General features: G+C 35.5%; 1 protein-coding gene, 2 long non-coding RNA genes and 1 other non-coding gene across 5 annotated transcripts; 2 read left to right on the top strand and 2 right to left on the bottom strand.

Moving 5' to 3' along the window:
- Positions 1 to 2,639: 2,639 nt before the first annotated feature.
- LOC113319098 lies at positions 2,640 to 5,413 on the top strand. Its single transcript, XR_003345100.1, has 5 exons — positions 2,640 to 2,872; positions 2,959 to 3,052; positions 3,351 to 3,692; positions 4,141 to 4,473; positions 4,898 to 5,413. It is a non-coding gene; the product is annotated as an uncharacterized LOC113319098 (long non-coding RNA).
- Positions 5,323 to 5,394, bottom strand: TRNAT-UGU. Its single transcript has one exon. It is a non-coding gene; the product is annotated as a tRNA-Thr (tRNA).
- A 137-nt stretch (positions 5,414 to 5,550) lies between the features above and the next one.
- Positions 5,551 to 7,397, bottom strand: LOC113319730 (pentatricopeptide repeat-containing protein At5g15300-like). Its single transcript, XM_026567975.1, has one exon. The coding sequence runs from the start codon at positions 7,395 to 7,397 to the stop codon at positions 5,766 to 5,768; it is 1,632 nt and encodes a 543-aa protein (XP_026423760.1). The 3' UTR covers positions 5,551 to 5,765.
- Positions 7,398 to 13,349: 5,952 nt separating this feature from the next.
- On the top strand, positions 13,350 to 15,127 carry LOC113319189. 2 transcript variants are annotated; one of them, XR_003345198.1, is made up of 2 exons: positions 13,350 to 13,721; positions 14,400 to 15,127. It is a non-coding gene; the product is annotated as an uncharacterized LOC113319189 (long non-coding RNA). The 2 variants fall into 2 exon arrangements; XR_003345197.1 differs by having other exon boundaries at positions 13,353 to 13,721; positions 14,414 to 15,127.
- Positions 15,128 to 16,876: the final 1,749 nt, after the last annotated feature.

Genomic DNA, 16,876 nt, shown 5'->3' on the forward strand with positions numbered 1-16,876 from the left:
ATCTCTTTAGGAGTTAGCTTTGCCTCCATGAAGTGTCCTTCAAGATGCTCCGGACGAGGGTGGTTATGACGACCTTCCATAACCCTATTGAGAACCCATCCATCCAAATCTTGGTTGTAATTAAATGATAGCTTGAAGGGGCATTTAATCTTCTTTGAGAAAGTTTCGTTCTTCCTACACGTTTTTCCTTTATAAACATAACCCTTCCTCTTGTGGCTTCTCTCGGGATCACCGCTTCTCTCACAAACCATTTCAAAGTGAGTTTTGATTTCTCTCCCATTCAACACTAATACGCACATGTCTTTTTGTGCATGTTGTATAGCCCAACTCTTTGCATCTTCCGGAGTTGTGAATACCAAGTCATTCATGTAGTGATGGGATGTGTCATCGTACAAAATACCAACCGGGGAAGGTTGGTTTTCCATTGGTTCAATTAGATCACATGGAACCTACAAGTAATAGCACAACGTCAATACCATAAACATTTAACACTTAAAGTTCGGTAATCTAATTTTTTATCGACCATAACGAACTCACAGTTCGGTTATGTAATTTCCAGAAATATATTTCTGCCTTACCGAACTCTGTATTTACATTTTCTTTGTGAAAGTTCGGCCATGAAACTGAAAACATCGACCAAACCGAACTCAAGAGTTCGGTTAGAAACGAATATACATATATTTTGCGACATTACCGAACTCAAAGTTCGGTAACAAAGGTATTGATATCGACTTAACCGAACTATGCACTGTTAACTCTATAAACATAGTTCGGTTCCATGTTCTGGGGATTGCATAACCGAACTCTAAAAAACCGCCATTAACATGTGGTTCGGCTACCTGCGTCTGTTAAATTTAGTAACCGAACTACACATTAAGAACAGTTCGGTTACCTCGCATGCCAAATTTGGTTACTGAACTGGGTTTCTCCTAACCGAAGTTTTTCTAGAAATTTGAGTTTTGGCCAAATTTTTGCACAATTCAACCTACATTAATAAAATATGAGGCATACCTAAGTACCCATAACTTCATCTTCAGGTTGTGGCTGATAAAATCCATCATATGTTTGGTTAGGTTGAGTTTGGTGCAAAAAGTTTTCATCATCTAACAAATAACTCATTTCCGGATCATTAGAAGTATTGACAAATACAATATGAGGTGAAGGGGGTTCTGATTCTGAGGATGAGGTATCATCACATGAATCACTCAAATCATAATTACTAAACTCAAAAAAGGATTTTGTGGGTTCAACACTATTTTTCTTCATCTTTTCTTCTTCTTCTTCTTCTTCTTCTTCTTCTTCACCTCTCTCAATAATTCTGATTCTAACACAAGTATCCTATTAATAACTCACTAATCTCTAACTAATTATTACACTAACACTAACTAATCATTACATTACACTAACACAAATTTTATTACAAGGGACTTTTCTGCTATTAACAAAAAAAAAGATAAGGGATGGTTGGATTTTACTTCAAACATCCATCCCAAAATCACTTGGGTATTCCCCACCAAAATGGACTAGTGCCCAAAAAACCGTTCATTCTTTTACCTATTGTTGTCGGGTAAGAGGACAACTTAGGAGGCCACTTTGAATATAAACTAAGAAGTCGTTGAGCTTCTCTTTTGCAGAGCTTATCAAAAATATTTATTAAACCATTATCGATTTTTTTTTTAACATTTATGTATGAATTTTGGTTATCCCGAAAGAGAAAGTATGTATATATTATGTCTAAATATTAGGATAATCAACAATAAGACAACGGGAATTAGGTAATTAGGCTAATTTTTATGGGTTAGGTATCTAACTGTTAGATTGGTCATCTACGTCAGTATGGACAACTTCCTAAGTTTTATGGAATGACGAATCTAACAGAGAAACGCTAATTAGTGCAACGTTGGGCTAACTTTTTCCACTTTTTTATCCGTGAAAATCGAAAGCGTGTCATAGTATTTGTTTATTAATTTTCTGTACAACAACGTCACTTAGAGAGAAAAAGAAAGAGACGGACTAAGCCTAATTATTCTAGTGAGAGGACAATTAAAATCACGTTTATTTATGAGAAGATTGATAGAAGACTTAATTTGTTTATTCATATTTATGTATAAGATAATAAAAAGCATCAACATTGATGCATATTAGAGGGAGGCAGGGTCTAGTGTGAAGTGACGGATCAGAGTTTTCTTTTGGTGAATTGGCCAGCGCGTTTCCATTCAGCGTTGATGCATAAGAATATTCTCCCAAGCGCTGAACCGTTCAGCGTAGGGTCACTTTTTGAGTTCCGAATCATCGGCGTTTAAATCTCGCCGATAATGTGACTGTGAGCAAATGCTTGGAGAGAGAAGTAGCCAGAAAAAGTGTTAATTTTTTTCCCACATTTTTTTCATAATTTACACCACTTTTTGACCAATCTAACAGTCCAATCTCTCCCATGGGACTTAAGCCTTAGAAACATCTTGGATCTGCCTGCCAAAGGGGTATTGAATATTTCAGTCGAAAACACAAAGGGACTCACCGGGCCACAAAAGACTACCTGTGGGCTGGTTCTCCTGCCTCGTCACCCGGGCCATTTAGCTTTCCTATAAGAAGGCGTTAGGGTTCAGTAAAGTTGCTTCAGAAAATAAGAACAGCAACAACTCAGTTCTGCAGTAGTTACAGCGGCGCATAACTTCCTCTCCATTAACCATCTTCTTCTTCATTGCCACCAGCACCACCACTATTATCTTCAGTACCACTAGCATCACCAATGAGCTATAAATGGAATAGGGTTTTGTGTCTCATATACCCTGGAGGGACGGAGGGAGTGAAAATGGTCTGATTTAGGTATTTTGTGTGAGCGGAATCGGAAATTAGGTCTTCATAATTTGTGGTAAGTATCAAATAACTACTGAAATCAGTTTCGAGTTTGATTTTTAATGACTGATTTTAATTAATTCATCTCTCTCTATATTGCAGAAATTTGGGCAATATGGAATATACTAGGGTCTTTTACTTAGAAGATTCGTGGTTGGTTAAATGCACTGATGTAAAGATATCTAGACTTCACGGAGTAAGTAATTACATATTTTTTTTCCGTGTATTTGCAAAGTTTACAATGTGGTTTTCTAGTAATAGATGGTTGAGAACTTTCTGCTATAAAATAGTCCAAATTGTTGCATCCCAAATGTACTCCATTCAAGAGGGCCTGTCAAACAATGTTGCTTCCAAGTTTTATAGTAGTATATTGGATGCGCCTGGATTTCCAATTCCAACTGAATTTCTTTGCTTTGATTGCCGCTCTTAGCACACTTTCTTGTTCAGTAACTTCAGTTGTATCATGAACTTATATTATATCATGACTTTTACAGGGGGTACAAAGATGCTAAAAACTTTGAAGGTTGTAGCTTCAAAATACCTTATAGATGATTCCTCCTCGAATTGGGATGCTAATTCCCCTTGAGATCAAGTTATGGTTTAAAAAGCTGAAAGTCAGTGCTGATGGCATTTTGGATGAATTCTCCTAAGAAACCTCTTGCGTTTACACACCAATTCAAACAGTTTAAGGACTTGAAGTTGAAGTATATGTGATTTTGCCTCATCCTGCAATTTCGTTTCAAGCTGGCTACAAGATTTGCAGATATTGACATAAAACTAGAGGTTCGGACACTTGAATAGTTTTCTGATTGCCGTAATGACATCTACTCTCATTAGTAAGTTCTTATTCTTCTCATTTTCATTTATTTATGCCCATTTTCAGCTGTTTGTGAACTCATCCTCGGTAACAAACTGTTAGTGAGGATTTTTTTCTCCCATGAGTATTGTTTGACTTATCCATTACACTGAGTCTGAGTATGTATGTAACTAGTTTAAAATTAACGTTCAACATGTACACTAGGAAAGTTCTTGGTGATCTGAAACATAGAGCAGAAGGATGTTGTGCTCCTTCCTGCTATATATATTTGAATTAGAATATAGCGAAGAAACTGCTCCTATCAAACTATGTTGCCTCGGAGTTGTGTCATGTTTTGGATGCAACTGAATTTCCAGCTAAATTTGTTTGCTCTCTTTTTCTTCAATTATTTATCTTTTTGAAAATTATTCATCTGCCTGAGATTGTTCCGTGAACAAAACTTATATCACGACTTCTATTTTCTGCAGATATGCAGGCAAACATGGAACCCAATAGCTTTGAAATACCTTGCAGATGATTCTTCCTAAAATTGTGATGCTGAGAAAAAGCAAGTGATTTAATTGGATCGAATTTTAGTTGAAAAGGCTTAAAGACAGTGCTTGTGAGGCTGATGGCATAATGGATGAATTTTCTTATGATATCTCTTGCGTCTAAGCCGATCGAGGCAGTTTGAAGTATATGTGATTTCTGCTCATCCCCCAAGTTCGTTTCAAGGTGGCTAGATTTTTTTGAAGCTAAAAATTAGAGGTTCTGCCAGTGATACAGTTATCCAGTTTCCACAATGACTTCTCTCCTCATCAGTAAGTCTAATCTTCTTATTTCAACTTCTTAATACACCAAGTCTCAGAAAGTACTAATGTAACTAGCTTCGATTTGAATCCACCTTGTACACGAGGAAGGTCTTGCTAATCTGGAACATAGAGTAGAGGGATATATAATTTTGGTGTTAATTACTTCTCTAGGTATGAATGGAGGAATGGAAATGACACCTCAATGTCAATAGCCTTCGTTTCGACCAAGTGCTGGTCATATGGAAGGAGAGATGCCTCAGAATTTTTGAGGGCAAAATCAGATCACCTACCCAATTAGCTATGGCCATTTTGAATCATTTGCATACTGGCATCCAGATTTAAATCCTCAAACAAAACAGACAGTCGAAACACCAAAATTGGATATCTGCAGTTACTAACGCAGGTTTCTGTTTTCTTTTGCACAATTGGACAGGAACATTTGGAGGCACCGAACTGGGCAATTTCAGATGTGCATCAGCAGAAGAGGCAGAAGCAGTAACACTGCTTCAGGCAGTTAAATGGGCCAAACAAAGAAATCTTCAAAATCTGGTCATTGAGGGGGATAACTCATCTACTATTCTAGATCTACAAGGAAAGAAAAGCAAAAGCAAGGCAATCTTAGATCAAGCTAGAAGTGTGGCAGACACAATTTAATCTCTTTTTTGGGTTTTCAGTTTGATGATAGAAAGGCGAACGGGGTAGCAGATATACTTGCTAAGAAACTTCTATATCAACAGTTTCTTATGAAAATTCAGCACCAGTTTTTTTAATTCCTAGTTTAACTTTTGACATTAGATTAGTTAATTCTATGTAAGTTTGTTTGGCTTTCACCGAGCCAAAATAAAAAATACATCAGCTTGCCCTCACGCAGGATTGAACTGCGGACCTCCAGTTTACAAGACTGGCGCTCTACCACTGAGCTATAAGGGCTGTTGACGAAAGATTCACAGGTTTTATATACAAATCAGTGCGATTAACCGTCTCTTATAATGGGAACAAAGGATTCTCAATCTGTGGCAATAGGCAAATGATCATCATATCTACCAACTAATGAAACAATGAATGTCTACAAATTTCAGCTAATCAACTCAGATTTCTCGGTTTTATATAAAAATCATCAAATGTTTTAACCCAACAGACCAAATTACCTGGATATCGACATTTTTGTTCCATCCAGTCTCCATAAGCGCAATGGGATTTCAGAAAACTGTTGCATCCAGTCTCCATAAGTGCAACCGGATTTCAGAGAACTGGATGGTATGCACTTGTGTGCAGTATCCCTATAACCCTTGGAAGTATAATCAAAGATTATGGCTTCTTGAAGTCGTCGTGGATTTTGAATCAAATAAGAAATGCATTAGTTCCTTGTTATCAGTCTCAATTAGGGTACAACCAGTTTCTTTCTTCACTCCTCTATCTTCCATCAACTTCCTTACATTCTGTGCACCTTCCCATTGACCTTCTGACGCATATATATTTGACAACAACACATAATCCCCACTTTGATCATGTCTCAATGCCAGAAGTCGCTCGTTTGCACGTTTTCCCAGCTCAGCATTACCATGTATCCTACAAGCAGCAAGCAAAGTCCTCCAAATTATAGGGTTTGGTACAACTTCCATCAACTCTGCAAATTCAAATGCTTCTTCAAGTAGCCCTGCTCGTCCTAACATGTCTACCATACAACCATAGTGCCTCAAGTTAGGCTCTATTCCATATTGAATTCTCATAAGCTCAAAATACTTACGGCCCTTTTCGGTCATCCCACCATGACTAAAAGCAACTAGTACTCCGATAAATGTGATCTCATCTGGCTGAGTTTTTTCTCGTTGCATCTCTTCAAACAGATCGATCGACTCCTTAGCAAAACCATGTATAGCTAATCCCCCAATAATCGAATTCCAAGTCGACGAATCTTTTTCCCTCATCCCCCTAAACACTTCAATGGCTTTCCCAATGTACCCACACTTAGCATACATATCAACAAGCGCATTCCCTAAAAGAACACTCAAATTTCTCGAACCCATCTCCATCATAGAGCGATGAATCCTCTCCCCAATATCCAGACTTCCAGAATCTGTACAAGCAGATAACAAACTCAGCATTGTCACTTCATCCGGCTGTTCTCCTGCAATTCTCATCTCCTCAAACATCTCAAAAGCTTTTTCATAAGACTTAGCAAGAACATAGCCTGCAACCATCGCATTCCAAGTAACCACATCTCGTTGGGGGACTTCATCAAAGAGTTTCCTCGCACTCTCCATATTCCCACACTTAACATAGCCCGTAATCATAACATTCCAAGAAACCATATCTCTTGTAGGCATTTCATCAAATAACTTCCTAGCAATTCCCAATTCTCCTCTTCTGGCATATCCAGCTGTTAAAGCCGAATAAGCAACAACATCCCTATTCCCCCATTCCTCAAAAAGAACCCTTGCCACCTTCAAATCCCCACATTTTGCATTAAGATGAATCAAAGTATTTCTAACAAAAGTATCGGATTCCAAACAAATTTTTACAACTTTCCCATGGATTTGATTGCCCATCTGAATCCAAGAAAGTTTTGTGCAAGCTTTGAGAACAAAAGGGTAAGTATAATTATCTGGTTGAATGTCTTTTTCAATCATCTGTTTATAAAGACATGTGGATTTGATAGGTTTAGAACTCTGAGCTGAACCTCTTATCATAGTATTCCATATGAAAAGATCTGGTTCGGTAATTTGACCAAACAGTTTGTGAGCATAATCCATAGTTCCTGATAAACCAACAGAACATGTATATATTAACTCTCTAAGGGAATATGGGTTTGAATTGAAACCCTTGATTATCATCAAACCTTGGATTTGTTTTAGTGTTCTGAAACTTGTACATCTTTGCCATAAATTCGACCGTTGATTATGGTTGGAACTGCTGACTCTTTTCCTGATCATCTCTCACAACTTCTACTAGAGGAAAAAGATGGCTGTTGTATATTTTTGTTCTTATGTTTCTGTTGGCTTAGGCTTGGGCTTCTGTGCATGAAGGGTTTATAGCATTTTGGGCCTTTATAGTTGCAGTGTAACTACTAATTAGCATTGCATTATGTGTAATACTTGTTTTTGTTTTTGTTTTTGTTTTTGTTTTTTTTTTTTTTTAATTTTGACATGACCAATAGAGAGTTAAAGAGACCCGCCATCTCTGTTTGTTAACCATTCCCCCCACACACACACAAATAAAGGTGAACACTGTAGTACAAGATAACTATAAATTATTTCCAATCAAATATCTCTAAACCCTAGACCAATAAACAAGAGGGGTAATAGCAGAAAAAATGATTTTAAGAAAGTTTACTAAATTGATCAGGTGCAAGTAGAAGGGAAGAGAATCTCTAATGTTGGATGTTAAGCACATTTTATTGATATTAATTTCAGAAGGCAGAGGTTTTTTTTTACTTCTTCTTCTCAGTTGTTTCTCTAGAAAAGAAAAATAATAGTTATGTAGTACTTATCTTGTCCGGTCTAGCTGTGTATCATATGAAACTGTTTTGCACTCGTCAATTATAGCACTCGTGCTTTCCTCCAACTGTGGTGCTACTTAACAAAGATCAACCAAGTTAACTGTCATAAAGTTATGGTGTGCATCTAATAGTAGTGCATTCATCAAATGCTTGATTCTGTCCGAAAAAGTATCATCTTTTATGTTCATTATTCACTTTACTTTTTTATTGTCTTAGTGATCATTTTCCTCTGGTCTCCCGCTGATATTTCACCACCATTATTGCACTCTTTGGAAGAGTGATGGGGGAAAATATATAGTGAATAATGTTCGGCCAAAATCATCACTTGAAAGAAGCAAAAAATCATTGAAATCAATACAATAGGCGTTAATAGGGCTGGCAATGGATAAATACCCGCCGGATATTGGCTATACCGATAAGGTTAAGGTTAAGTGTTATCGGATATCTGATAACATCCGACGGATATCAAAAATCCAATTCGATAAGGTTAAGGTTAACCTATCGGATATCGGATTTTTATCCGTTAATATCCGGTATTGTTGGACAGAAGCAAAAGCAGAAATTTAACTGACTTTTCAAGTGTTTAGTGTAACTGAAAGACAGAAAAACCCACAGAAACACTACTCCAGTGTCTCAGTCACATCACACATGAAAAAAAAACTACAAACACCCAACCAAACAGTCTGCAAACTAAAGTACACAACAGCAAAAAAGAAAAAACCATGTCTTCTTGTACACAGACTTAACAATAATGTCAAACAACTTGCAAGTGATGATCTTCCTTGGCTGCCTGGTCACATGTTGCATCATTGCATCAACTTCAATCGATGACATCCATATCTGCATTCACAAACAATCAATTAGAAAAGAAAAAACAAATAGTAACAATTAATGAGGATTAACTTCACCTTAGTTTCACATCCATTTTACAAAGGAAAAAAAGACACATTCTTAATTCTTTGCTAATTCAATCTCAGCAGGTAATTGCATTCTCAATTTTCAGTCTTTTAACTTTCAGTTCAATTTCTCTATATCTGATGTTGTCTGGTGTTTGTTTATCATAGTTGCCATCGTTTGATTCATAAGATTGTTGTACAAATTGCAGAAATCTGAATTGAAAACCCAATGGGTTACTGAAACTATTGTGCAAGAGACTAATAACAATGTAAAGGAGATCATAGGGTTATCAACAGGAGCTGCTGCAGGAGAAAGCTTGAAACCTCATGGTACAAGGACTAGGTCTGCAAGAAGGTCAAGAGATTTCGATCTCAACTCAGTTTGTGAGCCTGAGTCCCTGACACTATTCTTAATCCTACATCTTATGCTTCATTTCTCTTAGAAGACATCCAGAATTTTCATCAGAAAAACACTACCACCACTACAGCTGCCGCCCCAGGAACAACTTTTACTCTTCCTTTTTGTGTCACTATGGATTGTTCTATTGTAGATGTTGCTGCTGATCTCAATTCATGTGCTAGTTCTAATATTTCCCATGATGATACAAACTGTTTTGAAGTATCTGACAATGGATCTAACAACAACAAGAACTTTCTCAAGAAGTACTACTAATAGAAGGTTAAGACTTGAGAGAAATTTAATAACATGACATAACCCTGTTCTTTTGTATTCTTAGCTTAAACAATAAAAGTTAATTTGCCTTTGGTCTCAGTAAGTGTTCGGATTTTCCTTTTGGGTCCCTATCATGGTTTGCAATGTCACTGTTTGACTGATACCAATAAACTATTGCGGATCCATGCTGATTTTCCAACAGAAAAGTAGCATAATCTATGTTAGTTGTACCTGGGCCTCTTACATCCATGCGAGAGACAGAGTTGCCTCTTACTTAGCACACCACACTATAAACAAGGAAGAACATGGGAAGAAGGTTAGCAAATAACTAAAATTTGGTACTACAAGTGCATTATTATATATAAAAGTCTGAATGATAAAGTTATGTACTAAGTTCACAATTTACAAACGAAATTGCAAGATAATAAGCGACAAAAACCAACAACATAACCAAAATAAGTACTGTAGTTCAGATTTCAGATAGAGGATGTATACTTATTTGATAATTGATTATGAAAAAGTACTTGGCTAAACTCAGTAGCCTGGCACAACTGTGAACCAAATAGATTATATGCTACAACTGTGAACCAAATAGATTATATGCACAGCTGTGGATGCTAACATTCAATAAATAGTGACCTGCAGTGCACTAGATAAGATATTCAAACTAAACATTAAAAACACCAGGAGGTAATAATATTACACAACCCACCAAACCCTCATTCATACACTCAAAACTGTAAACAACACAGTCAGGGGAAGGGACAATACTACTAGCACACAAGAAAAACATAGAAACAATTGCTGAGTATATATGAAAAAGATACTCAACCAAAATCAAATTGAAGAAAACCCTTACTATTCAACTCAAAAGAACAGAAAAGCCCCAAAAATCGAAACCCTAATTTTCTCTCGAAAAAAATTGATTCTCAAAATTAAACATAGAATTATAGAAAGTACAAACATTCATGACTTACTTAGGATTTCGATTAGATTAGAATCATTTGAAGAACATCAAAATCATACATCAAAATATGCAATCAATTTGGGGAAAAAAAGAAACCTAACTTTGAAACATTAGAATCATTAGATAGATTCATGACTTACTTGGTTACTTCTCTGAGAGTCTCTGATAATTACTCAGTTTCTCTCTGACTCTCCCAATCTTCTCAAACTTCTTGATCTCTTCTGTGTAGACTACGGTTGATTAGGGATGGACGGGAAGAACATTAGTCAGTAGTGAAATAGGTTCTTCTGGTTCTCACGACATTCGATACTCGATACTCGATAAATAATACTTTAGGGGTAGGAAATTACAAGTACACTCCTAGGCTATCGGATGTCGGATACTAACCTAACAGAAGGACCCCAATCCGATTCCGATAAGAGGTATTATCCGATAGCTTATCGGATTCCGATATCCGATATGTCGGATTAAATCCTATAGGATGTCGGATTTTCGGAAACGGATCTCGGATTTCGGCTATCCATTGCCAGCCCTAGGCGTTAAGCACATACCATAAGAAAATAATTCAAAAAAGCGTTACAGTGTAATTAACATTTGATTATTATTTTGACATCATTAGTTGAGAGTTAAAGAGACCCACCACCCCCACCAAAAAATAAGAAAAAATGATTGAAAATTGTTGAGTAGGTAGTATAAGATAACTATTAATTCTCTCCACCGTATATCTCCAAACCCTACACCAATAAACAAGAAGGACAATATCAGAAAATTGAACGATCAGAAGAGAAATTACTAAGTTGATCAGGTGCAAATAGAAGGGAAGTGAATCTCTAATACTGGAAGTTAAACACACTTTTTTTAATATTGATATTGGAAGACACAATTCATTTTTTTTGTCTTCTCTCTTTTTTTTCAGATGTTTCTCTAGAAATAAAATACAAAATTGGTTAAAAAGATCAAAATCCACAATTCCTGGATGAAATAGACTTGTACATTTTGATACTGTTTATATGGCCATGAATCAAAAAAGATATTGTTCAAATATTCATTTTGGATATTTCACCCGTATTTTTTTTAATTAATTAACTGAAATAAACCAATAAGCCCCTATCTTCTTTAAATATTTGCGGAGACCTTAATACCAGATTGGATCGCATGATGCTTATGAGATTCATCGAAGCGAATCAATCAGTGGAACTAATAGATGATATTGTTTTAATATCCAGAGAATGAAAATATACTTTTCTAATATCCTGGATCGGATATATCACCCAAGGTTTTATCTTTTAAATCTGATTTATTAGTGCACACTGACAGAGTTACCGCTTTCAATAGATACGTGGATTGTTTATAGATTGAATGTACATCGAGTATAGATACTGGACTGTTTATAGAGTGAATGAATGTTGACACTCGAGTCGACATGTAACTTTCAATTAAAAATTGATTGGTCGACTAAAATAAGACTTCCTAGTTCCCCTTAGATTTTCTTTTCATTACTTATCCATCATCCCCCTCCGTATTTCTTTCTCGGAAGAGTTAGGAAATTTTTCAATTTAGGGCACCATTCACACAATTTAGGGAACCATTCACACAATCAGCTCAATTAATCAATACAAATTAATCAATTAATCTTCAAATTTGATGAATTTGTTTTTATTTATTTTTCCAGTTTTTATACAAATTAATCATTTAATCCTCAATTAGTCTTCAAATTTGATTAATCTATTTTTTTTTCTCATAATTGGTGCTTCTCATTCTCAACTTAGATCAATGTTTTTTAATTGTTTTGCTAGTTCTTCATTTTTGTACTTGGTCGATATGCTTTTAGTCTTTTCTTTTCAGCTTGATCGATCTGTGATGATGAGTTGGTTTATTACAAGAGATTACTTGATTAATGATGGTGATGGTGGTGGTGAAGGGTTATATGTGATAAAACAAGATAAATTCAGATGATTCATCACGTTTAAGCCCTGATGAAATCGGTTTCATCATGTTGATGAAATTGGTTTCATCATGTGTAAATTGGGATGGTGTTGGATTCATCCATATTTAATCCAGGATGAAACTGGTTTCATCTTGTTTTATATTTGGTTGATATTGGTTTCATCTACGTTTAATATATGATGAAATTGATTTCATCTTGTTTTAGATTGGGATGAAATTGGTTTCATCCTGTTTATATTGGGCTGATGTTAAACTGGTTTCATCTTGTTTTAGATTGTGATGATATTGGTCCTGTTTTGTGTTGGGTTAAATGTTAAAGTTTTCTAATTGATTTTTTTTTGTAGTTATTTAGAAGAAATGAAGTGACAAGTGCTGGTGGTATTAATGTTCATGGATGTAGTGAATTCTGCAAGTGCACAAGTGCATCCAATTTAGACTTTGATAAATCCGTAATCATACAAATTAGGGAAAATATTTTTGGATCTTAAAATAAAATTAAGTCTAAATATTGGTGGTGTTGGCTGATAAAATTAATGTCACCGGTGGTGATGTTATAAATTCCGATGAAGTTATTCATGGTGGTGGTAACCATGACAGAAGATGGTGAAGGCGGTGGTGGTTGTAATAGGGTGGAGAGTTGGTGAAGGTGATGTGATCTAACACTAGTCCAAAACCTGGTTTTTAGGACACTTGGGGCGCGGGAAAATAGACGGATCCCACAAGTGGTTATTACGTTGAACAGTTGGTTTTTGTTGAAAAATTAAATTACATAACGAATTTGTCGTTTTCTTTAGTTTCTGTTTCTTCAACTCCCTTGAGCTTCCACCATTATCGGATAAAAATAAGCACCCTTAGATCACATTAATCGTACGGTTCTAGAAAAGTCTCCAAGCCGAAAAACACACGGAGAAAACAAAGTCTCCCATGTTCTCCTCATTCGTGTTTATCAAAATAAACTTCCGTTTACCAAAAAAAAAACAAAAAAAACAAATTCCTCCTCAACTTTCCCCATTCAATTCCTCAGATCTCTTTTCTTCAATCAATTTCATCAAAGCTCTTCAAATTTCTTGAGAACCCCTAATTTTAACTTTTCCTATTCGATTTTTCAGATATTTTTTCTTCCATCAATTTCATTAGAACACTTCAAATTTCTTCAGAACCCCTAATTTCTAAATAAACAGGATCGTAGAGAACATTCAATTATCAAAAGAAGAAGAGAATCATCGTCAAAAGGTGAAGAAACCGAGAGAAGAGGACAAATAAAGACGCGAATCGGTAAATTTTTTTTGTGATTTTGACATAGTTATATCTTATTTCTTTTATGAAATATTGATTCAATTTTAGAATTATCAAAGTTATAAAATAAAAAAAAAAACAGATTTTGTGAATTGTTGTTTGTACTTCTATTCAGTGATTCGAATTTGGGTTTTTCTTCCGTATTTTGGTTTAGCATTCATAAGAAGAAGAAAGAAACCCCTAAATCCTCGTTAATAATGAATCCCAACTACACATTGGACTATCGATATTTCCTAGTACGTTTAGATCACATCTATTTATAAATAAATCATGGCTTGATTCTCTGAACTGAATCATGTTTATATAATACCAGTTGTTAAATTCCTGGTAATTCTGTGTTGGTGTATTTGTTATCTGAATTTTAGATATCTAAATCGGATAATTACAAGAAAAAATGCTATGAACACTTCATTTGTATAGATTTTTTACAGTTGCTGACAGTGATGATATCCATATGGATTTTCAGATTATTATAAGTTTGGGAATTTGTATAAATGTTCTTGGATCAAGAGTCTTCCCGGTTCTTATTGATAAAAGGGTTAGGTTTTTGTTTGCAATTATATCGGATAGATGTTTGGTCCTTTGCATTTCCAGAAGTAATTTTCAGTGGATCTTGGTAGAAATGTTTCTCAGTGCTGACTGCTTATCATTGTATAGTTTTTCTTGTGCAGATTTTTGCAAGATTAAGGAAAGCTATCTCCACTGATGAGTTGGGTTGTAGCTTCAAAAATTTTCGATGGTGCATAAGGAACAAATATATATATTCAGTTGGAAAACCTACGAAGGTAGAAATTTATTCAGTTGGACAACCTGCAAAAGAAGGTACAAATTGGGTAGGTTCGAAACTTCTCGTGGTTGAAGGGATACAGGTATTCTTGAGAAGAAAGAAAAGCTATTTAATTTCGATCTACAGGTGAACAATGTATGTAATTAGGTAATGCGTATTTTACTGGTTGTATTAATTAGGTAACTTTGGATTTCTTTTTTTCTTGAGATTATTTATATGTTTTTCGGTTTAAGCCTTCTATGTTGGTGCAGGCTGATGGACTTAAGAAAGCTCATCAAGATATGAAAGAAACAATGGGAGAATTTCGTGAAATTCATAATGGTTACTGACGATGCAAAGATGGTTGTTGTTTGAGAATATGAAAAATTCAAGGTAATATCAGTTGTTGACATCCTACCTAGTATTGGGCTATGCTTACGCGAACTAGTGAATTTGTTATCTGTGATTATTGAAATCGCACAGTTGCAAGCAAAAGTGCCATGAAAATTTCATTTATGTAGGTTTTTTACTGTTGTTAACCTAGATAGATACACTAACTATATGTTCCTTATTGAAAAAGCGGGGGTCTAACAACCATACCCAATATTTCGGTTTGCAATCTGTATGGACAAACTCCAATATACTTTCTAGAGAATCAAGCAAATAGAAATCTGCGAGTCTTTATCAAAGAGATATAACTTGGATGGTACCAAAGACTAATATCCAAGTGTTAATAATTTAAACCAACAACCCAGAAAGGTCGACTGATTGAACAACGCACAACTTGTGATATTTCAATTATTTAAACAAATATAATGCGGAAAAGAAATAGCACAGACATCATAATTTTATTAACGAGGAAACCGCAAATGTAGAAAAACCCCGAGACCTAGTCCAGATTGAACACACACTGTATTAAGCCGCTACAGACACTAGCCTACTCCAAACTAACTTCGGTCTGGATTGTAGTTGAACCACCAATCAATCTCACACTGATCCAAGGTACAGTTGCGCTCCTTACGTCTATGATCCCAGCAGGATACTACGCACTTGATTCTCTTAGCTGATTTCACCCACAACTAAGATTTGCTACGACCCAAAGTCGAAGACTTTAATAAACAAATCTGTATCACACAGAAAAGTCTACGGTAATAGATAAATTCGTCTCCCACGAATATACCTATGAGTTTTGTTCCATCTTTTGATAAATCAAGGTGAACATGAACCAATTGATAACCCGGACTTATATTCCCGAAGAACATCCTAGTATTATCAATCACCTCACAATAATCTTAATCAACGCAGCGAAAAAAGATATTGTGGAATCACAAATGATGAGACGAATATGTTTGTGATTACTTTTCAATCTTGCATATCGGAGATATAAATCTCAAGTCAATTATTACAATTCAGTCCTAGCTTTAACATGAGGGTTAGATGTTTTGTTTTCAAAGACTTTAGAACACCTGTCCTTCCAAAATACACCAAGCAGTATTCATAACAGTGACTAGATAAGGTTGTAATTAACCAGTAGTGAGCCATTTAGTAACCCAATATTTTAGACTTATGTTAGCATTCAGGTCCTGCAATATAAAATTACTTACAATCGGGATATTAGACCAAACATTTCTAGCAAAGGAACACTGAAGTATTATATGCTCAGGAGTTTCAACAGCATCAGAATTACACACCTTACATCTATCATCATGATTGCTATTATATCTAGCCAACTTGCTACCCGTGGGAATGATATTTTCAACACATTTCCATAGAAAAAATTGGTTTCTAGGCAATAGAGGAGATTTCCAAATAGCTCTATAGACCTCAACATCAGGGTTATTGGTCGAATTATGAGGGAGTTCATTATCAAGTAATTTGTAAACATATTTGACAGTTACAATCCCATTCTTGTTATAAGGCCAAACAAGAGTATCACTACTAGAGATAGGAACTCTCATGCTGCAGATTTTCAGATAATTTTCTCTAGTGAAGAACTTGCAATAATGGAACATTCCATTCTCTAGTGTTATGCATAATGAATTCAGAAACCCTATAGTTAGGATTTGGTTGGTTAACACAGAGACGCAAAGATGGATTAATAATCCAATTGTCTAAGAAAGCATTCACAGAATTACCATTCCTAATGTCCCAATGGGCATGTTTTTTAAGGATATCTAAACCATGACATATACTAGACCAGACCCAAGACATGGACCAAGGTTTCTTGTAATGGAGTGGGTGACGATTTTTGAAATACTTACACTTGAGGATTTTAACCCACAGTTCATTAGGACTATGAATCAAAATCCAAGCTGTTTTATTGAGAAGTGCCAGGTTCATCTTCTTTAATTTCCCATAACCTAACCCA

The sequence above is a fragment of the Papaver somniferum genome, chromosome 10, assembly GCF_003573695.1.
Source record: "Papaver somniferum cultivar HN1 chromosome 10, ASM357369v1, whole genome shotgun sequence".
Classification (NCBI taxonomy): domain Eukaryota; kingdom Viridiplantae; phylum Streptophyta; class Magnoliopsida; order Ranunculales; family Papaveraceae; genus Papaver; species Papaver somniferum.